General features: G+C 46.8%; 2 protein-coding genes across 5 annotated transcripts in view; one reads left to right on the forward strand and one right to left on the reverse strand.

The window, feature by feature from the left end:
* LOC142768899 (uncharacterized) overlaps positions 1-22,435 on the reverse strand; it is a 95,640-nt gene that overhangs the window by 47,806 nt on the left and 25,399 nt on the right. The window lies entirely within an intron of this gene.
* The window catches only part of LOC119165291 (phosphatidylinositol phosphatase PTPRQ-like), a 45,934-nt gene continuing 31,003 nt past the window's right edge, over positions 7,505-22,435 (forward strand). For 2 of the 4 annotated variants that reach the window (XM_075871426.1, XM_075871427.1), the window contains exons 1-6: positions 7,505-7,752; positions 9,184-9,266; positions 16,466-16,692; positions 17,850-18,155; positions 20,366-20,677; positions 21,950-22,243. In XM_075871426.1, coding sequence (XP_075727541.1) covers positions 7,666-7,752; positions 9,184-9,266; positions 16,466-16,692; positions 17,850-18,155; positions 20,366-20,677; positions 21,950-22,243 — 1,309 coding nt within the window. In that variant the 5' untranslated portion in view covers positions 7,505-7,665. The remainder of the gene's footprint in view (positions 7,753-9,183; positions 9,267-16,465; positions 16,693-17,849; positions 18,156-20,365; positions 20,678-21,949; positions 22,244-22,435) is intronic. The other 2 variants (XM_075871424.1, XM_075871425.1) reach the window with 1 other exon arrangement.

Here is a 22,435-nt window from a genome sequence, read left to right on the forward strand (position 1 = left end):
AGTCCCTTGAAGGAATGCTTGAATTGGCTGATCAATTCTTGGAAGCGCAAGGTGGCACAAAGTTGGCCAGAGTCAGGAAGGAGTGTCCCGAAGATTCGAAGAAATCGGCACCCGAACAAAAGAAGCGTGTACCGGAGAGTGTTCCGCGATGTCTTCTGTGTAACCGAGTGGGTCATCGCGAGAACAACTGTCGTACTAACTTTACGAGCCCTACGGTAGTAAAATGTTTCAAGTGTGGTCAGACTGGGCACAAGGCAGACGCATGTCGTAACGGAGTGAGTCAAACTCACCAGGTATCCTGTGCGCAAGTGGCACCAAAAACCGTTGATGACGTCACCGATGGATACGTAGAGTTGAAAAATGGGGAGAAAATCCCTATTGTTGGTGCTGTAATGACAAAACGGCCAACCGGTGTTACGAAGGGAATGCCAACGCTGCCTGGAAAAGTTGCGGGCAAGAAGGTTACGGTGTTAAGAGATACCGGTAGCTCCACTGTTATCGTGCGAAGAAATTTGGTACGAGAAAGTGAGTTAACAGGCAAATCGAAACCAGTTTGCCTAATGGATAGTACGGTTTGGATGCTTCCCGAAGCAGAAATTGAGGTCGAAACCCCGTACTTCAGCGGGAAGGTTACTGCTCTATGCATGACGACCCCCCTGTGCGACGTCATCATCGGAAACATCGACGGGGCGCGAGGGCCGAATGATCCAGAACGATTGGGAGAAGACCCGAAGATGGAGCCCTCGCCAACCCAGCGACCGCGAGATACAGTGGAGGTGCATCCCGTGACGGATCTCACTCGAGCCCAAGGTGAAGCCGCGGTGCAAGAGTCAGTGAATGAGAAGATGATCGTGTTTAATGAGTTCACATGCTGGGCAGCTGGACTTACGTCGGCATGACCTCAACCGAGCGACAGTGTAAAGATGACGGAGTCGGCCAGCCAGGCACAATGTCGTGACATGAACAAGCGGGTGAATGACCGAACAGGATCGGTTGAACGTTATCACCCGTTAACAGTGTCGGAAGTGGCAACGATGGCTGAGATGCCGCCTCAGATACAGTCGTTGGAAAGGGCTCGCCGAAAAAAAACGAGGAAAAACAAGGAGAGATCGAGCGAGCACCGCAAGAAAGGGCGCAAGCGCCGCTCAAAGTACACAGGATAAGTGCTGAGGTCGAATCAGAATGTGTTTGGCAGTGCTGAGTGTCATATGTTGTGTTAATGTTGTGTTATCCTGTGTCACAAGTGTCGAAGTGTTTGTGCTGTGATGTGATGTATAGTATTGTACAATTGTTGTAATGAGAGAACTTTGTACATTTGTATTGTTTGGAATATGTGGTGGAGTGTTGTACTCGTGTACCTGTGGTTATATTTCTTGTGTCGTGAGATTGAATTACAATGTACAATTGTATTGAGTGATCTATTGTAAATGTGACGTGTCATGAGCGACGGACTATGTTACAGTCTCTGAGAGTGTGGGGACTGTTCGCGCTCGTTTGTGTGGTTTTGAATATTATGAGATAATATTCTTAAAGTGGGGGGCAGTGTCACAAAACGAGCGCTCAAAAAAGGGCGCGCCGCCGAATTCTCACGACGAAACGCCGGAGTGACGCCGCGAGGTCAACGATAAAAAAAAGAAAGAAAACAAGCATCCAAAGACTCCCCGGGCACGCGTCCCTCTCCACTCGGAAGCGTGGGTTTGCCGACGAACCTCCTCTCATCGGCGCCCGAGCAAGCCCTCGAATGTTCTGGATGGAAAGGGGCGGGGTGATGCCGGGTTGCGTCATCCGTCGCGGACGGCCTTCGAACCGTCTCGCCCTCTTCCCAGCCTTCGCTGCGTATCGCGCCGACGAAATGATGAGAACTTTCTGGAATCTCGCGCGGAAGGTATTTAATCGAGCAGCCGAGATGGGAGATCAGGAGAAGACGGAAGTTAGCGCCAGAGCGCGTAGGGATTCCGCCGTGTAGTCGGCGAAGGTTTTGTCCGTAGAGACAAAGCAGGAGAAGAAGATGATTTCCACCTGAGGGGTGACGACTCGAGCTACAGGCAAGAGTGTGTGTTTACCGCTATCGAGCGAAGACGCGTGGCAACAGCTGCGTGTGTGAAGCCGACGTGTTTCCGGCGAAGAAGTTTGAAGCCTGGAGAGTGGCCAATTGAAGACGCGAGGTTTCCTGGAAGAGAAACTTCGGCGAGGTTTCCTGGAAGAGAAACTGCGGGGGCAGCGGAACGCGAGGTTTCCTGGAAGAGAAACTTCGGGGGCAGCGGAACGACAACAACGCTGGACTTTGACTGAATGATTCTCGGAAGAGTATCATCCAGACTTTTGTTCCAAGAACTTTGGACTGAATAAGTTTTCTAACTCTTTAGTCTTTAAGTGTCTTGGTTGTTCGATGCATGCGACTGCATTGTAGTGCGTATTGTTGTCTGTGTCCGTTGTTTCGAGTGTGGCTGATTGTGCTGTGTAGTACGTTGTTTGATTGAGGACATATTGTATTCAACTATTGTGGAGTGTGCATACTTGTGTATTGTTTTGATCTGCCATTATTGAGAATATAATTTTGTTTTGTTTATCAACTCTCGGCTCTGACTTGTTCTTTGGGCCACAGCCGGCGTCCGCTGGCGCGCCAAAAAGGACCACTTCTAAGTTGTCCACGCTTTCGTGGTGCGGTTCAGGGGGCCGATACTTCGGCCCTTGGAATTAGCCCGGCAATCGCCTCCCGAGTTAACGGGATCCGTGTGACACCTTCAAGAGCCGAAAAAAACAGATTGAGAAATATGAATCCGATATCGCTTGGTCGCACTTTCGCGCACCCAGTGCGGCTCTGTTATTACATAACAAAAGAAAATGGTTGTGTCCAAACTATTGCTATAACTATCGGTATTCGCATTGAAGCGCCGAGAGATACTGAAGTGCTTAGCATTTTTAATAGTTTGATTTTTTGAAGATACTTCGTAAAACTAGGGTGCTGCACTAATAAATGAACAAGAATGTTTCAGTTCAGCGTATGTCACTGATATGTGGTCTCCGTAATCGCAGAAATATTCTAAAATGTGTGAAATTCCACCAAGGATTCCTGAATGATTTTGATTAGCACTTCAGAAATTTCGAGTCTGTGTTCGGTTGAGCGTCACGTTTCAGGTGCTTCGCCAAATCAACAAATGCTTGAAAACTTGGACGGCTCCCATTCTAGTCGCTGAATCAGACCAGTCCTGCATCATCTAACGAACCAGGCAAAAAGTACGTAGTATTTTCGCTGCTTCAATTTCACAGCGTGAGCTCTGTGCCACTATGATGTTTCATGCCAATGTGTATGAAAGTTTCAGATCATTACTTCGGAATATCCCAAGTTTTCAAAGTTGTCCGTATCTAGATCCGATAACTTCGTTCGTGCACTTTGTCTGCTCGGCAGAAATGATTCTTAGTCAATATGAAATCATCTATGCAGCATGTTTGAACATTGCGACCAGGTCAACACTTCACTGATTAAGATGGAGTATTTTGATGATTGATATGTGGGGTTTAACGTCCCAAAGCCACCATATGATTGTGAGAGACGCCGTAGTGGAGGGCTCCGGAAATTTCGACCACCTGGGGTTCTTTAACGTGCACCCAAATCTGAGCACACGGGCCTACAACATTTCCGCCTCCATCGGAAATGCAGCCGCCGCAGCCGGGATTCGAACCCTCGACCTGTGGGTGAGCAGCCGAGTACCTTAGCCACTAGACCACCGCGGCGGGGCAAGATGGAGTGCTATAATCGAAAATAGATTTCATTCCCGACTACATATAGAGATCAAAAAAGGAGAAGATGGCGCACCACCTTCAAGCAGTAATGTTGTACTTGAAGTCACAGCTTACAATAAATTGTAGCGGTTATAGTAAAACCATTCTCGATGTTCTTTGGTTACTACTATACGCTGTTGTCTTCTGTATAAATGTCGTCTTTTTATTCACAAAACACACTGTTCTTCTGAAGCAGTGCTCAGATGATCGAGAAATTCTTGCGGTACATATAATTGTTGCACCTTCAATAGGTTAACGCACACGTTTTGTAACGGTTCCGGCACGATAACAATTGACGTACTGAAAGCAGCATTAACGAAACACGCACAGTATTTAAATAGGTGACAACGGATTAATGACATCCCAGCTTACTGAAAGCTCTTTCGTAGAGGGTATCCAAGCATTGTACCACTCTTGCGCTCACTGATCTTTTTTTTTATTTATCACGACAAGGCTGCACGTCGTGACCTTGAGCGCAGTGAGATATCGCTTATCTTGCCACAAAAACCCGAGTCATAGACTGGGTTTTTCTGCATTGGCACAAGCTGCATGGTTTTACCTGAACGCAGAAGCACCTCCGTACTTCGCGCTTATCTGTGCCATCTCGTGACAAATATGTCATAGTGTCAGGGAGGCAAACATAGACGATATCAGCGCAGTGTAAGCACTAGCTTGGCCCACAAAGTCCAGACATATCACCGTCAAACGAAGTCCAAGGTAGAGTGGTCTTACGGGCGTTTGAAAATTTTGGGTAGTATCGTACATCGGCTCTTTGCGTGCAATGCTAATACCAACTGAAAGGGATTACCCCATGAACATTTGCGTGAGTGTACTTTTTCTACGGTCCCGGCTCGGGCAGCTCAGACAATTTTCTGCAGTTTGAGGAAGAGTAATGACCAGCAGGTTGGACCAGATTCACAGCTGCATTTTCAGCAAGTACGTTATCAGAATCAGGGACAAGAAATATTTGCCTTTAATCCCTTTACTGCACAGTCCCATAGATGATAGCATTGGTCGCAGACTTGGTGCAATGCTTTTTACGACACTTTGCGAATTTAACTGCTTATGCTGCATGAACTGCCTCTTTGAATACATTCCCGGGAGGTACCATTGACAAATATGTTTTCATAAACACTTCGCGATGATTCGGGTGAATAAAATAAAAATGAGGTCTGTTATTTTTGTGGTTATAAAACGTTCCATGACTAAATCTTTCCTGTTACACGGTGATATAGATAAACTATAATTTAGGAACAAAATATTTTATAATCATCTCTCAAAAGCTCTCAGATAATAAAGGAGTCCAAAGATAAGGGTTTTCTGAAATAAATACCAACTATTCAATATTTATAGCAGCGTGGTGCAATGGATACTTGAACAAATATCGCTGGTATGGCTGCTATCCAAGCTGTCGTACTACGAAGGCAGTAAAAAAAAAATACTAGCCTGCACAGCGCTTCGGATGCATAAAAGCAGCACTGAAAGATGCAGACAATGTGCGAGCCCCATTACCGGTTATTTCATCGCAGCAGCATCTACATTTATCAAATATGACACATTGTAACTTCACATGAAGATTGTAATATGATGTTCACATTTGCTGGATGTGTGTACAAAACAAATGTCATCTGCAGTACTTTGCTTATTTTTCTATGCTGGCAGCAGGCCATATGAACGCTATATGTGCGCTGTTCAATAATAAGTGTGATGATAATTGCCGTGATATTTCTCCAGAAAGCCTTTTTGCTAATGCTTTGTGCTGGAAAAACTAGGATGGCTATTCGTTCCTTATTATACACAAAGGATATCTCGATCGATTGTACTGACAGTACTTATAGACAAGCAGCAGAAAGACGAAATCAGCAGTAAATAATCAATGAGGTTCCTGGTCGCTCTTGAACATCATCGCAAATGAATTTTTCGCCAGAATCTGTCGCAAACACGGAAGATGGTCAAGTCGGGTGCCCGTTCCCCTGCAAGCATTTGAGGGTAAAAAAAAATAACGTGCAAATGTTATATTCTACAAGATGGATGCATGCGAGCTGAATAATTTTTCTGTAACCAACGCTTCTGAACAGGAAAGATTTTGTAGGACAGGAAATGATTCCCAGAAGAATAATTATTGCGAGAAAATTGCAAAGACCGCCTAAAGTTTCAACTATACAAGGAACCGGTAAAGCGCAGTCGATGTTCGGTTTTAAAGGGTTTCGGTCTCATTTCTTGTAATCTTGTAATCTTGTCTTTATTTGTCGCAAAAAATATACACGCAGTGGGGTAGTATATACAGAAGGAGGTCCCATAGCACAAGGCTGAAAGGGGACCTCCTGTTAGAAAATGATATGTTGATAAGTACAACAAAATGGCAACAAAAAAGCGATTAAGTAATTATTGATAGTAACAAAAACAACGCAAACATGCAATAAAACATGCCAGTAAAAATGGTAACAAAACAATGTTCAGTAATTGTGCATAACTATGAAAACAACGAAACATACAATAAAAATGGCAGTAGAATCGGGAACGAAATGACGTTAATTAATGATATACAGCTATTAAAAGAACTCCAATGTGCATGGGTAATAAATTTACCCTGAAATTCGGTGTGTGTGCACCCTATGTTCGCCGATACTTGATTTGTGCATCATATGTGCGCCGATGCTTGGTTTGGGCATCATATGTGCCCAGATGGTAGGTTTTTGCCCCATGTGGGCTCAGATGCTCTGTTTGTGTCCCATATGAGCCCCGATGCCCGCCCAGTTGGTGCCCAAATTGTTCCCCAATGCTCAGCTTGTGCCCCATATCTGCCCCCAATGCTCGGTTCAGTCCGCTATGTGCACCAATGCTCAGTTTGTGCCCTTATAGGCACCGATGCTCAGTTTGTGTCCCATACATGCCCCGATCTTCGGTTCGCGCCCTATATGTATCCCAACGCTCGGTTTATTCCCCATATGTGTGCTCGATGCTCGGTTTGTGTCTAACATCTGCCCCGATGTCCGGTCAGTGCCCATGTGTGTCGCGATGATCTGCTTGCTCCTCATATGTGCCCTGATGCTCGGTTAGTGCTCATATGTTTTGAGGTGTTCGGAATGTGCTCCAAAAACACATTTTTTCCTTCTTAAGTACATCGTTGCTTTATCGCGTGCAGTCCGAATTATCAATAGAATTATTTCTCAAAAAACAAAACATTGTTAGAGCAACATTGAGGACCAGTCTCTTGAGTCCACTGCTGCTGTGTTTACGAGCTGTCGAAACTTGGCAACCACACTTGTGTTAACAATGCTAAACAATCGCACTCGGTCGTTGGAACTGAGCATGCCATAGCCGACTACGCCGGCTCACACTTGACCCACACCGCTATATGGATTTACCCAGGGTCGAAGCGGGAACAATGAGCTGTCAGCGACACTTATAGTCTCCGTCACTTTGAACTGTTCGCCCCGACTCGTATCAACTGTCAAAGCTCGCGTACAGTGCGCAACGACACGGTATAAGCGCGTCACACTTTCTCCTCTACTGCGGCTTGCACATCTCCTAGCTGAGAGATCGCGGCACGTGCGTTGCCGGCGCGTGGAGCAAGAAGCGGGGGGACTGGCCCAACCACAACAGCGTGGCGTCACTCCCCGGTGGCAGCGACCGCCACCGCGAGCTTGGAACTTTATCTTCCCGGTGCGCGCGTCGTCGGCGGAATGGCGGAAGGAGAGACAGCCCTCCTCACATCGGCCGTATATATGCAGAACTACTCCATTCGAAAGTTCAGGTGCGGGTCCTGACTGATCTGGTGTGGGGGGACTTCATGTGGTCCTGTACGGGGTAGTTAAGACTTGTGGAATTTGCGACTGTCCTAGTTGTATTTCGATTTTCCTATAATCCGTACGCTTTGCGATGGCGTTAGTTTCTGACAGGTCGAAATGGAATATCGTTTTCCGGCTGGTTTTTGCATTGCTCGCAATAGCAACCAATAACGCTCAGGTAAGCGTGTTATCTGTCTCTATTCTCAAAGAAGTGTAAAAATCGGGGATTGCTGCTTTTGATTTCTGGTGCCCAGAGTTTTACGATGCTATTTCCTGCGTCACATAGCTTCTAAAACTACGACAAGCGTCATGCAAATGCTAGCGCCCCTTAGTGTATTGCTAATGATCATAGTTTCTTTTTAAAAGAAACAGCTCGCTCATACCACGTAATATGCTCGGCGGATCTTTCAGTCTTCATTGGCCTGGGCACCATCAAGCTCAGCTTGATGGTTAGTTAGGTGATGACCGCGTTCGTAATTAGGCGGTCTTCACCGTTTTTGTGCGTTATACTTCAAAATAAGGACACTCAAGCAGCACAATTCCGAATAAATCTCAACTCGCTGGCCGTGTGGTGTCTCTCGAAATGACAATAATTTAATAGAGAAGAATATGCAAGGTATTCCGTTTGATAGTTTTAGAGAGTTCATAGAAACGAAGTTTGACATCAATTAATATTGTGGCATATTCAAGCAGTGACATGAAAAATAAGAGCAGTACTTGCAAGTACTCTCTGAAAAATACTGTGCTCTGGCCTTGTCTCAACAATAATCACCGCTTCACTTCACCAACGTTACTATTCAAAGTTCTGACTTACAGAAGAATGCTTCGAGAGGAGGAGTTTTGTTGCATACATTGTACATGCCCTAGTGGTAGCATTCTACTGATAAAGATACTTGAAGGTGGCCATCTATGGCATAATGTTTAAGCAGTTGCTGCCTGACAGTTGAGTTATCAGCTGTAGTGCTGGAATCTAAATGTTCATAGAGCCGTTTTGCGCGTACTTTGGGGTTCAATGTCTATTGCTATGGACACGTAATGGCTTACTGTTACTAATTTAACACGTTCTTTGACTTTACGGTGCAATTTATTTTGATGTTCTCACAAGTTTTAGTGACGTTTCAAAAGGTGCAATTAGGTTTATATTACAAACCAATGGTGTTTTATGCCACCATTTTAATTCAGACTCTTATTTAGTTAATCACATAAATTAAGAGTTGCCTCAATAACATAAACTTCAAAAGAAAAAAACGAGTAAATTGTTTTTTCATAAGAACAACTGGACATGATAACAAAAATAAGTTTTTACAGTCATACATGAATTGCCAGAGTAATATGTAGGTGGGGAAACATTATTCACTGGTATAGCACAAAATATAACCCGGAAAAAAAAACGTCCAGCTGAACAAATATATTTTGTGCATCAGACGTACCCGGTTAAAACGGTAAACATAAAAGCGCACACTAAAGCAAGCCAATCGTTCGATGGTGTAAAGTTTATAGGAGATTACGCGCATTTTATAGCGTTGTGGCAATTGCAGATCCGGCACTTGACTATACGTGGGACACTAAAAAGGAGCATGACAACATTTTTGCACATTTTTCTTATCAGGGTCAGAGCTGCCCGATGCCATCAAACCTTGACGCACCCGATGTGGCGTACAATACCATTACATTTCGCTGGGATGTCACCAAGTGAGTTACCACTATTAGGAACCTCTTTTTCTACTAAAACCTCGATAATGCTGCTTTAACATGCTTGAATAAACGCGTTGCTAGAATTTTTGAACCATCTGGTTATTATGCCGTCAAGGGTAACTAAACATTGGTATTTAGGTACGTTAGGTTTGGAGTGGATGTGCACACACACACACGCACAAAAATCTCTTACGTGGTAGTTAGTACACTGTATAGTTTTTCTTTCTTGACGACTGACAGCGGCTAGAACAAAAAGACAGCTTTTGGTTCAAGTTCACTGATATTGGTAGCGCTAGATTTTCTTTTGAAGAATTCACTTCAGGGCGTAGAGCCACATGGAGCTTTTCTCCAATAGGTATTTGCTGCAATCATCCTTTCTTTCGTTTCTTACAAAAAGCACTGTCGTCTAACGTCCCTTACTCGCAGTTGGCTTACGAATGTTACCATAGTAAAAAAAACAGCATTGCAGTTTTGGGCCCTAAACAAAGCCAAATCACAACGGATTCCTGGATAGGTAATAGATATGTGGATATCGGCTGTGAATACAAGCAGTTCACTGACCTTTATAAGGATCACCGTAAAAACTCTACCTCTACGAAATATCTTGGGCATCAAACATTAGGTGTGCAACGAATACACCTGAACACTAATTGTACTCCTACAGAAATTCACCGATACTTTTTAGAAGACCTCTAAACCGTTTGATAAATGAAAATATTATTACAGAGCACAATGACGGGTTTAGTTGTAGGACTCTTTTATATCTGTTTGGGCCCACCTGCTGCGTTTAAAGCCCGAAAATGCCTTTTGTCCCTTTTAGAGAGAAAATAAACAATGTACCATTTCAGGATGCTATCTAACTTAACGAGTGTCTTGCTTGCATATTAAGGAGTGTCTGATCTTCACAGATGCTGATAGCTGTGCAATGAACAGCCTTATTTATCCACCAGGAAATCTGTCACGCGCTAACCCTAAATCGCACACCACACACCGCTACGTCTTGCCACTCCTTCCAACCAGCCCGAACTCCCCCTTCCACACACACGCAACCCCCACCACTCCAGTCCCAATGATGATGATGACGCCGTCACGTAGTGCCCTCTCTCGGCCAAGTCCCGATGATGATGACGCCGTCACGTAACGCCCTCTCTCGGCCACCCTCACAGGTCTCCCCCCCCCCTCAAAATGTGAAGCCACCACTACACATCGCCTGCAGCGTCATGGTACAGTGTCAGCTGATCTGCGTGTCTCACAACGTGGCGACGACCCGTTTTGGGGTCCACTAGAACAAAGTCATTCTGTCCTACACGTCTCACTGCCCGAAAGGGACCGGAACGCCGGGGTGCAAGCTTCGAGGAGAAGCCCTTGGTGGCATCGCTGAGGGAGTGGCTTTCGAGCAGAACAAGATCACTCTCCTGTATTGTCAGTGGCCGCCTGTGCTGGTCGTAGCGAGTCTTCTGGGCGCGCCACATGTGGTTTTGGTGTGTCCTGGAGAAGTCAAGCACCTCCTGCAGACACTTGGAGACCTCAGTAGCAAATGCACGGTATGCTGTCGCAGGAGGCTCCGCGTCGTCTTTGGCCTCAGCCTGTGTCCATGGGGTTCTCAGCTCCCGGCCATAACAGAGGAAGGCAGGCGTGTAGCCCGTGACAACGCTTTCAGCCGTGCGCATGGCCAGGGCGATTTCAGGGATGTGCTGGTCCCAGTCTTTGTGGTTGAAACAATAAGCCCTAAGGCACTGCTTGATAATGCCATTGTGGCGCTCCACCATTTGCCCGGCAGGGCGGTACGGAACAGTGTGTCGGTCTTGTATGCCCCAATGCTGAAGGAGGCCCTTCCACAACCTGCTTACAAACGGCTTTCCATTATCACTTGAAATGGAGACAGGTGTGCCATGTCTGCAAAAAACCTGGATCATGCAGGCCACCACACTCTTGCTGTTTGCTGCCCGCAATGGAAAAAGTTCAATGAACTTGGTGAACTTGTCAATCACCACGAGAAGGTACTTGTGGCGTCGAGGCGTCATAGGCAAGGGCCCAATTATGTCCACGCTGAGCTGTTCCATAGGGTCAGTGGCCCATTGACTGCTCATCAGCCCTTCTGGCTTCTGCCGGTGGGCTTTGGTGCGCTGACAAACCTGGCAGCATCGCACATACTTGGATATGTCCGAGCGCATACCCAGCCAAACGAAATTCCGAGAAACGCGTTTGAGGGCCTTAAAAAAGCCGGAGTGGCCGCTAATCGGGTGGTCATGGGACAGTCACAGGACCAAGTTGCAGAGATGGTTTGGTAGCCAAGGTACTTTCCTGTTTTCTCGGTGCTGTACAAGCAACACACTCTCTTCCATCTCGGTCGTCTCCGCCAGGTCTTTGATCAAAGGTTGATCACTGTCAGTGGGCGGAAGCTTCCCTCCCTTCATCACAGTTCGTAGTTTTGACAGTATGGGGTCCTGCTCTTGTTCCTGGGCGAGGAGCCCTGCATCATTCAAGACAGTAGTGTCGTCCACTTCAGATGCTACAGCAGCTGCCTCAAAGCTGATTTGTGGGCTGGGCTCTGGAACAGCCATAGGGGACAGCGTCTCGTGTAGACTCGGGCTTGGAACTTCCTGGTGCTGAAGGGGAGCTCTGCTCAAGGCGTCGGCTGGCACATTTGCAAGACCCCGCCTGTGCTTGATTCTGCAGTTGAAACCTTGCAGCCTCAAAACCCAACGCTTTACACGTGGTGAGGCCTGGTCTGTGGTGAACATCCAGGACAGTGAGGAGTGATCACAGTGTACCTCAAAATCGGTGAACTCAAGGTATGGTCGGAACTTGTCCACTGCCCACACCACAGCCAGACACTCCCATTCTTGCACTGTATAGCGCTGCTCTGCCTCAGTGAGGACCCTGCTAATGAAGCTTATTGGACGCAGTTGAGCATCACTCTCGGCTGCCTGCAGAAGCACCGCTGCAATGCCGACTCCACTGGCGTCTGTTTCCACCACGAATGGTCTGTTGAGGTCCGGCAAGTTTACAACAACATCGTCGGCCAGGGACTGCTTAAGTGCTCTAAAGGCTTCCTCTTGCTGCAGCTCCCACCGCCAACGTTGGTTTTTCTTAAGGAGTTCTGTGAGTGGACGTGCAGTGATAGAAAACCGAGGTATGAACCCTCTGTAATAGCCTGCTAGTCCCAGGAAGGCCTGCAGCTGTTTGAGTGTTGTTGGTTGAGGATAGTCCAGCACCGCTCGCACTTTTTCCTTGTCCGGCCTACACTGCCCGGGCGATATTTCATGGCCAAGGAACTTAAGGTATTGACAGCACACGTGCACATTCTCCGGGGTTAATGGTCAGCTGTGCCGAACTTATCCGCTTCAACATCTCCCGAACATGCTCAAGATGATCCTCTAGGGTCTCCGAATACACCAGGACATCATCGAGAAACGCCATGGCAAACTGGTGATTAATTCCCTCCAGTAGTCGGTCCATGAGGGTCTGAAATGTGGCAGGACCTCCGGCAACTCCAAAGGGCATTCTCATGAACTCGAAGGTTCCCCGATGGCAAATGAACGCTGTCTTTGGAATGGGATATCTTGCTCTTGAACAGGGATTTGAAAAAAACCTTGTGAAAGATCAAAACTTGAGAACCACCTGGCTCGTCCCAGCTGTGCCAGCAACCAATCAGTCCTCGGCATGGGGTAGACTGGCACCTTAGTGCGTGCATTCAGCTGGCGGTAATCCACGGCCATGCGGTAGCCACCAGACTTCTTCTCAACCAGGACTGGAGCACTGGCATGCTGACTTTGGCTAGGGCGGATGGGGTTCTGTGCCAGCAAATCTTGAATGCAGTTGTCCATGATGGCTTGCTTCTTGGCATTCACTGGTCGCAGTTTGCATCGAACAGGTGGGTTGTCTCCCGTGTCTATGCGATGCTCTGCCAGGGTTGTGCAGCCCGGAGTTGTGGTGAAGATTTCGCTGAACTCTTCTAAAATGTGTTTCATGCGTGGGTCTGGGTCCGACGAGTGGCCGGGAATGAGCACATTGCAGGCTGCAGTCGCCTCCGGCACACTGGCACACACACTGGCATCGCCCTCAGCAAAAATGCAGCGCAGACTGTCTCCAAAATCATCCACTGCCTCTGGCTGTTCCTTAACGGCCTTGACAAACGGCACAATTCTTTGTGGTTCTGTGCCGACAGTCCACCCACCAAGTGACACGTGCAGAGAGATGCCACTCACCGTCAGGAAATCTCTACCAAGGACAACGTCAAGGCACAGGTCAGGAACGCACAAAAACTGCTGTCTGCGGCAACCGGCAGCCCACTCGATCTGGCACTTCAGAGACATGGTTGACTGCGACCAGCCTGATGCCAAACGCAGCACGCGTACGTCTGCCTTGGGTTTGGCTCCAGAAGCTTGGGCCGCCGCCGCGGCGTGCGGTCCGAAGAAGCTTACACTTGAGCCTGTATCTAGCAGGGCCTTGAACGTCGACGACCCGATACGGACGTCCATAAGGGGCTCTTTGCCACCGGCTGTGGTCGCTACTTGGTGCGCACTGCCGTAGGTGCCCACCGGGGCCGCACCTACCGCCACTGGTTTCCCGGGCACTGTGCTTGCAGGTGACCCGATCGCTGGCACCGGAAGCAAACGGGTGGCCCCATTCGTCGACCCGTGGCACAGTTACGAGATATGTGGCCGAATCCACCACAGCGATGGCACTGCACACGCATTGCTCCACTCGCGGGCTCCTGCCGCGGCATCGGTCCCGGCCCGTAGGGTGAGAACGGAGGCGCTGTGTCGCACGAGTACTGTCGGTCCCGGCAGTAAGACGGGTCTAGCGCAGCTGGATGCAGTGGCCAGTGATAAGTCGGCGGTGCCGGTGGGGCAGCAGCAAACGAAGTGAACGACGCCGTCGCCATAGTGTTCGGCTGCGGCAGTGAGCGATGGTCGGGGGCCTGGCTAGGGCGGAACGCCAAATCTCTGGCTACTTGGTTGCTCGGAAGTGGCGGTGGTCTGTACTGGAGGCGACGCCAAGCCCGCTCCATTAGGCCGTCGGCTGCCTTCACCAACTCGGCGAGGTCGTTGTAGGCATGCCCCTCCGCCAAATCTTGCAACTGAGGATGCATCTGCCTCAGTACGCGCTGCACCTTCTCGGCTTCGGAGACCTCTTCCCCGATGCGGTCGTAAAACGTAGCGATCGCATATATACACTCTTTCAAATTTTCTTCCGGGTGCTGCGTGCGCTGTTCGAGCTCCGCCTTCAGGCGACGCTTCGCGTCAATCGACGAGAACTCGGAGCGGAAGGCGGCAGTGAATTGCTCCCACGAGTCGAACCCGCGCACGAACCGCCACCACAACTTCGCGCCACCCTCGAGGGCAGCCGGTACCCCGTATGTCAGTCGCTTATCGACGGCGACCCCCGTCACGAGGCAGAAGTTTTCCAAACGTTCAAGAAACTCCTCCGGCGACTGCAAGTCTCTAGCACCGGAGTAGCGGGGGAGGTGCGCAGCGGCGAGCCGAGGCGCAGAGTCGTCGGTGGCCCGAGGGACCGCGCCAGTGTTAGCGACCCCAGTCCATGCTCCCACGTGCGGAGCCGTGGGCAGCGGCGTCGCCATCACTCGATCGCGCACGACCGCCGCGATTCGTTCGCGCTCCATGGCGGAGCCGTCGGTGCCCAGCAACAGCTCTTCAACGAAACCTTGGAGCCTAGGCATGTCGTCCGCTGCTGTTGTCGGGTCTGAAGCCATCCCGGACGAGCCCCCACTTGTCACGCGCTAACCCTAAATCGCACACCACACACCGCTACGTCCTGCCACTCCTTCCAACCAGCCCGAACTCCCCCTTCCCCACACACGCAACCCCCACCACTCCAGTCCCAATGATGATGATGACGCCGTCACGTAGTGCCCTCTCTCGGCCAAGTCCCGATGATGATGACGCCGTCACGTAACGCCCTCTCTCGGCCACCCTCACAAATATTATGAATGGCAGCTCACGGATGTTACACATTACTACAACTACTTCGTTCTTACAAAGAGCTAGGCATCAGCGACCCCCCCCCCCTTTTTTTTTTGCTTTCGCTTGTCAGAATGCTTATAAAATATTTCAATTGTTTTCCTTGAGATATCGTAGTTTAGGTCAATCTACGAAGAGCTAGTTGACAGGCTACTTCTGGCTCATTTCTCTACGTTCTTGGATATTTCAGTGCCCATATCATTTCATAATATTAATGTTCACACCAACAACAAACACCAATTATATTAATACTATTAAGAATAATAAAAGTTTGGCAGATCCCACGTGCCTTGGGAATCGATGGAACGCAGATGCAAGGTGAATGCCTTTTAACTTTTTTACTGAGCAAGAAGTTACGAAGTGGCGCTCAATATATGTACAAAGTGACGCACACACATGCGTCAAACAGCCCCGTATGTTTTCATAGTAGCAGATCTTTACAGTTGCAAACACCAACATGAATATCAGCAACACCAAAAGCGCTGATGTTTGTGATGGTGCTTACGAAGATGGTCGCCCTCAACACCGCTACACAAATCAACCTCAGCAGATAGCGTCTAACTATACAAGTGGCGTTAACACGACAAGACGGCTGTATCATAGTAGTACCTAAGTAATGTTTATAAAATTGGATAGCCAGTACTGCAACCAGAATGGGTGTTTCGCGAACACTAGGGTCTATTTGTAATGTATTTCCCGAGACCGAGCCTGGCTCTGTGATAGAATACTTGATTGCCACGCAGAAAACTGGGACTCAACTCCTTCTAGGGCACTGACCCTTCTTCTTTGCATGCGTCTGGTCAACGCTGCCTATGCCAGCTTTTCCGTAACGTTTAATTGTTTATAAAATTACACATGTGGGTTCTCGCCATTCCTGGGTGAGTATAAATGTCTATCACTTGTGGCGCATACCCGCATACCAGCGTGTGTTCCAGGGTATGTGCCATTGTTTTTGGGAAGTGTTTGACGACATAAGCGTCAAGATATTGACAATATTCATGTCATGACCAGCACTTCATATTCGTGAAACCATCTTACCCTCCCATACTATACTATTGGTGTAATCCAAGTTAGGGTGTGTGATCATGAGAGCACCCAGACGTGGGCGGCAGATAAATAGATAGACATATAGATATACACGCAGATAAAGACCAAAAGTGCTTGCAGTACACAAAGAAATGCTTGGCATTTGTCAATAATACTGTGCAGGTACATACCAAGCCCTGTGCACTGCACATGCATGTCACCGGGAAACTACGGCGAATCATGTTCAGCGAGCAACACTCCAAAGGTCTGCACGACGGGAGTCACCGGTTACACCCGAACACAGTCAAGCCTGGGCGTGTACACCAACTACACCATGTGCGTGCAAACGCAGTGTTCTGCCAGCAACTTCTCCACTGCTGTCTGCAGGACCTTCAGGACGTCACCATTGGGTGAGCCGAGATGGTATTATTAAAAAAAAAAGAGCAAGGCCGGTTACTGCACGGCAGGTCTCTGCAGATGTGTGGAAAAAAAATGTCAGGTATAAGATTTTTAAGGCCCCGAGAGTAAAGACGTGGATTATGCTAGTGGTACATAATGGAGCGCGGCCGTGGTGCTTTCGTGGAATAAGAAAACAGTGCACTATCTTTGACATTTAAAAAGCATTTTGAGTCGCCAAAAAGTATCTTGAGTAAACGAAGCTAACTCTACGTTCTCAAATATTTTGGCAAGTTTTTAATTATGCATGATGGTATTCAGCACAATACGCGAATGAATTTTAAACAACAAACCAATTTACCTAAAGGGCACAGAATATGGGGGTCTATGCGTTTTTTATATTATTTTTTGTTGTTTGCACTTTTTTTAGTAAAAAGTAAACGTGTTGTCGTCTCTTTTACCACTCGCTAGGCATCTGGGACGTACTGTGTGAAACAGTGTGCAGATTTTCAGTGAAATTCTTCTCACAAAAAGGGGCTCACAAGCCTGGTTGACATCACGGCGTAGTAACGCAAGGGGTATCAGTTAAATGATGCAGCCATAGCAGGGCGTGGGAGGGGGACGGGGGAAAGAAAGCAGAGGTTCCTTCGCCTTTTCCTATTCCTAAATGCTGCGCATATGGCACCCCCTACCTGCCGCCCCTCTTGTTCGATAACTGAAACGACTGAAAATACTGATTGAGTTTTTCTAGCCTCATGGCATGCAGCTTCATTTGACATTGTTTAAGCAAACTTAATTATTTATTCACATAATATGTTGTCTGCACCCACCAATGAACAGTAACTTCAAGTTGTTTCCAAACTCCTCCCCAGGGTCATCCCGTTTAGGCTAGGTATCAATGAATCTCATGCCATACTACATTCATTTTTGCTTGGAAAATCGCTGCCACTGCTGTCTGTCATTTTAGTGCTGGAATTTTTTTCACGCTTTTTTTTAATTTCAACTGTGTCCGGCCAATTCGCCTAAGCATCCTCTTTAGCTATTTCAGCAGCAGGCAGCTCTACAATGACCAAACTACTTTGAATGTCACCTACCCATTGGCAATGCTTGATCTTGTGCATGCATGAAGGCTATTTAATTGAGTAAAAGTATCAATTATCCCCATCTACAGCACCAAACCAGCCGTACCAGATTTTCGCAACGAAGCACAGCCCCTCATCCCTGGACGTGAGCTGGCGATTCCCGACCACCCTAAATGGTCCACTGGACGGCTACCGTATACGTTGGTGCCAAGCGACCAACTGCGTGCCCAGCCAGGAGATACTACCCGATCACCGAACGCGCGATTTCCGAGTGACAGGACTGCAGCCGTACCGCCAGTACCACGTCTACGTCTCCGGATTCAACGTGGATTCCCACAGTGGACAGACCCTTTACGGAGCTGAAGCGTCGCTCAGCGAGTACACCCTGCCAACTTGTGAGTGCGCGAATGCAAATGCTGGATGCTTGAATCATCCTATGTCGAACTCTATGGCGTAATGTCACAGGTAGTGCATAAGCTTGCATTCTTTGTAAAAAAAAACAAGCATAAAAGGCATAACAGCCACACTAATAACAGCTATATGCGTGGCTACTTGAGATGACAAAAAGGTAATATATATCAGCGCTTTTTAAAATTTGTCGAATGTCTTACATAGCATTTGAGACTATTCATAAGACGCGTTGTCTTACAGATGCGACAACTCGATATTACAGTGTGTACTTATTACGCACAGAGGTGTCTGGTGCTTATTGCGAAGCTTCAGCGTGTATTCAACATTCAACCATATATATATATATATATATATATATATATATATATATATATATATATATATATATATATATATATATATATAAATGCCTATAGGCACTTATTCCTTAACCCTGACAAAGACCGGTCCACCGGTCGAAACCGTTGGAAAGAAAACTCAGACAACCACTAAGTTGTGTCTTTCTCTTCTCTCTCTCTCTCTCTCTCTCTCTCTATATATATATATATATATATATATATATATATATATATATATATATATATATATATATAGAGAGAGAGAGAGAGAGAGAGAGAGATGATTTCTTTATCTCATTCACGTGTTTTTGTTCGTTGGACACACATACTGTACGCGGTATAGTGGGGTTTACCCAATTCATGTGGCACATATTTGTCTATGGAGCACAAGTTACCGACGGCTTAAACCACTTCGATGATAAAACAACGATGTAGACGGAACAAATGAATTCGTGAGCTATGAACAACGGTCGTTTTTCTGTAGCATTTGGCGGAGATCGTTTACTGTGGCCATATATATATAACTTACGACAGGGTTGGCGACTGAAACCATTATGAAACAATAGAAAACACATACGAATATAGACTTTCCCCTATTTGAATCCAAAACAGAATAGTATGAGCTAGTGTTTTATTTTTTTAATTTATAGATAGATTGCCGTTTCAACGTTAGAATGTCTGAAAATTAGATGGACAGGCATCTGTGGCGAATAAACACGCATTTTTTTTTCTGTAGACAGCATGCTTTTTCTCTAACGACCACCTATTGAAAATGTATAACTTTTCGCTTGCGAAAGAGGTCTGCGAAAGTATCGCTTTGCTAATTGCAATTTTTGCTTCAGTTTGATTGATGCATTATGCATATATATATTGACTCGCTATAGGCAGCTGGTGTGTTGTGTTAGAAAGTAAGAGGTGGGCAAAATCATTCATCTTAGTGCCTAAAATTGTGTGCTCACCAAAGACATGCTTTGTATATGCAGCTACGCAATATTTTTTTCAGCAGTTAAAAAGTATTCACAAAAAATAGAGAATACTCATGCGAGAGAATGTTTTCGGTGCTGTGACGGTATCGTGGAAATTGAGTACAAACAATAAATACGTGCCTCGTGCGATGGCCTATATACGATACTCTCTCTGGGTAATGCCACCTTGACGATATCAGTTGTGTTTCTTATCTTGTGTTGCGACCGAGCACAGTGCGAAGAGCATATAACGTGCCGCTATCTCTTTATCGGCAGGCAAGCGTCAAAACCCACATGCACACTAACATAGCCACTAGCCTACAATTAGCCACGGGCAAAACAACGTTATCACTTATTGTGATAACGTTGTTTTGTTTGGCTCTTTTTCTGGAAGCCCGTCACATCAATGTTGCAGTCAACTCGACGATCGGTTCCAGTAAGAGTCCCTAAAGGCAAGCACTTTCAGAAAGAGCTCGCGGATGTTAATGAGAAATGTCTTGTGAAGAACGATCGAAAATTGCCTAAGCACTCGTTTTGAAAACGTCAAATGGCTTCTTTAACAAAAAATATTGTAACAAAGTTTCAATACAATATGCGATTACCTCCTATGAAAAACACTTACCCATTGAGACAGGCTCCGTTGGCGATCCGAATGATTTAGTATGTATCCGTGAGATTGCATGCAAAGATATCGTTAATATATCAAGACAGGGGGGAGTATATATGGATTCCATACGACAACATGCCCAGTTATAGAGATTGTGTAGGAATGTTTCAGTATGAAAAGGTTCTTTGAACAACTTGTTAGTGTTTTAAAGCCATTTCATAGCCTACCTGAGCCCGAGAGTACACCTCAGCTAACGCACCCACTCTATGTTCGCTACGTTACAGACCCCTCCGAGCCATCGCTGTCCTTCACAAAGGTGTCCACTTCGCAAGTGAACGTGGTCGTGGGCGTACCCAAGTACACCAACGGCCCAATCAACGGATACGTGCTCACGTGGTGTCCCAAGCTGCGCTGCTACGGCGATTACGTGAACACGCGCGAAATCGCGCAGTCCAACGCGGGCACGCAGTCTGTCACGGGACTGCAGCCGTGGACTGAGTACGAGTTCACTGTGAGGGCGTTCAACATCATCCCTACGGACAGTCAGCGGGCATACAGCGAAGAAGTGAAGGGGACCGTCGTGCCCATGCCATTCTGTAAGTTGTAGGCGGATGAATTTTGTGCCTATTTTGCGAATGGTGCAAGAAAGCATACCATAAGGTATTTGACGTACTTTTACAGAGTTGACTGTTGGGCAAGTTGGTATTTTTAGATAAAAACCACCTGACAGACGAGGACAGGTGCACACTACTAACTGGCTTTATTGAAGTAAGCTCCACTGCGCAGGGACAGCGCCACAACCACCTAAGAAATTCAAACCAGGTGCGAAAGAAACAAATTGGTTTTAATTTTTCGGCTGTTGTTACGGTGCCCCTGCGCAGCGTTTTGAATGATAGAACGGTGAATCTTCCTTCAATAAAGCCAGTTGATAGTGTGGCCCTGTCCTCCTCTGTTTCTTCTTGTGTGTCGTGCTTTGTTGCACTCTCACGATGATTTCTATGGCATTTGACGAACTCTACGAATAATTTTCCTAAAAAGGCTCTACGATCCTACCATCTAAGACGAAAAAAAAGGAATTCAGACTCTGATGAGCTCCGGCTTGCCACGTAAGTGACTCCATATTTAAAATCACGTCTCTATTCGGAGATTATCATTTTCTCGTCAGAGAATGGTGCGACCGAAACAATAGTTAACGCACGTTTTAAAAGAGGCACATGCGTGGCAAGTCAAGGTACACCTGCAGAAACAAGTAAAGATTACTCATTTTAGCCCGCGACTACAACATTGTTTGAGAAGGAGATTGCTAAATTTGTCTGAATGCTACGCGCATAGTTTCAATTTCAGTGCTCCTCTGTTCTTCTTATGCTTTCCTGACCCTAAATGTTTTCTTAACATTTATCAGCGTTGTTAACTTGAAAAGGACCCCGTTAAAATATTTCAAGCTGCTGGCAATTAGTTTAGTTCCTCTGATTCACAGGAACACATGATTGAATGAATAAACTTCATTGAAATAGAACTCAGGCAATTTCTTTCTGGCGAGGCGGGGGATGAGGAAATGAACCCCTGTCTCGCACCACCGTCAGCGTATGAAAAATTCTTTTCCGGTGGTGGGTGCCCATTATGTATGGTCTTGCTTGTATTTATACATTTTCAATATTCACAAATTTCAAATGGTGTTCAGCTTTACCCACACCTGGCTATGCAAGTCCCGCTTATGTAGAACTTGCTGACTTGCTGTGAAACATTTAGAACAGAAAAACAACACCCCATCCACGGTATCCGCTGCGAAATTGCATGACGTACAACGCAGTGGGACTGATAGTAGTAGTGTCTTGAAATGGCTGATTATATACTTATCCTGCGCGCAGCTCCGAGTGGTCCACAGAGCTTCAAGGCGACAGCGCTGAGCGCCACTGCAGTGAAGCTGACGTGGGACCTGCCACCGCGATATGATCTGACACCAACTCATTTCCGACTGTTCTGGTGCACCGGAGGAGACAAGACTTGCTTCAACGTGGACGTTGGGAACGTCAGAGAAGGCATCATCTCTCCGCTGGCGCCATACACAGAGTACCGCTTTATGATCAAGGCTCTGGTGCAGTTCACTTCACCTTGGCTAAACAGCGCCGTCTCAAGTGCCAGTGTGAGGACATGGCCAGGTGGTAAGTAAAAAAAAAGTATAATCCAGCCTTCGTAATGTCTTCATTAAACTGCGAAGACTGATATTTATCATATATTTGTCCATTTAAACTTTGAATATGACTAAGATTCTGATCATTAATTATAATGGTCACGTTCAGATTGCGTGGTTGTTCGTTGTATACTTATAGGGCGCGTTGAGTTGTCAGGGCCCC

Source organism: Rhipicephalus microplus, chromosome 8 (genome assembly GCF_043290135.1).
Source record: "Rhipicephalus microplus isolate Deutch F79 chromosome 8, USDA_Rmic, whole genome shotgun sequence".
NCBI classification, from domain to species: Eukaryota; Metazoa; Arthropoda; class Arachnida; order Ixodida; family Ixodidae; genus Rhipicephalus; species Rhipicephalus microplus.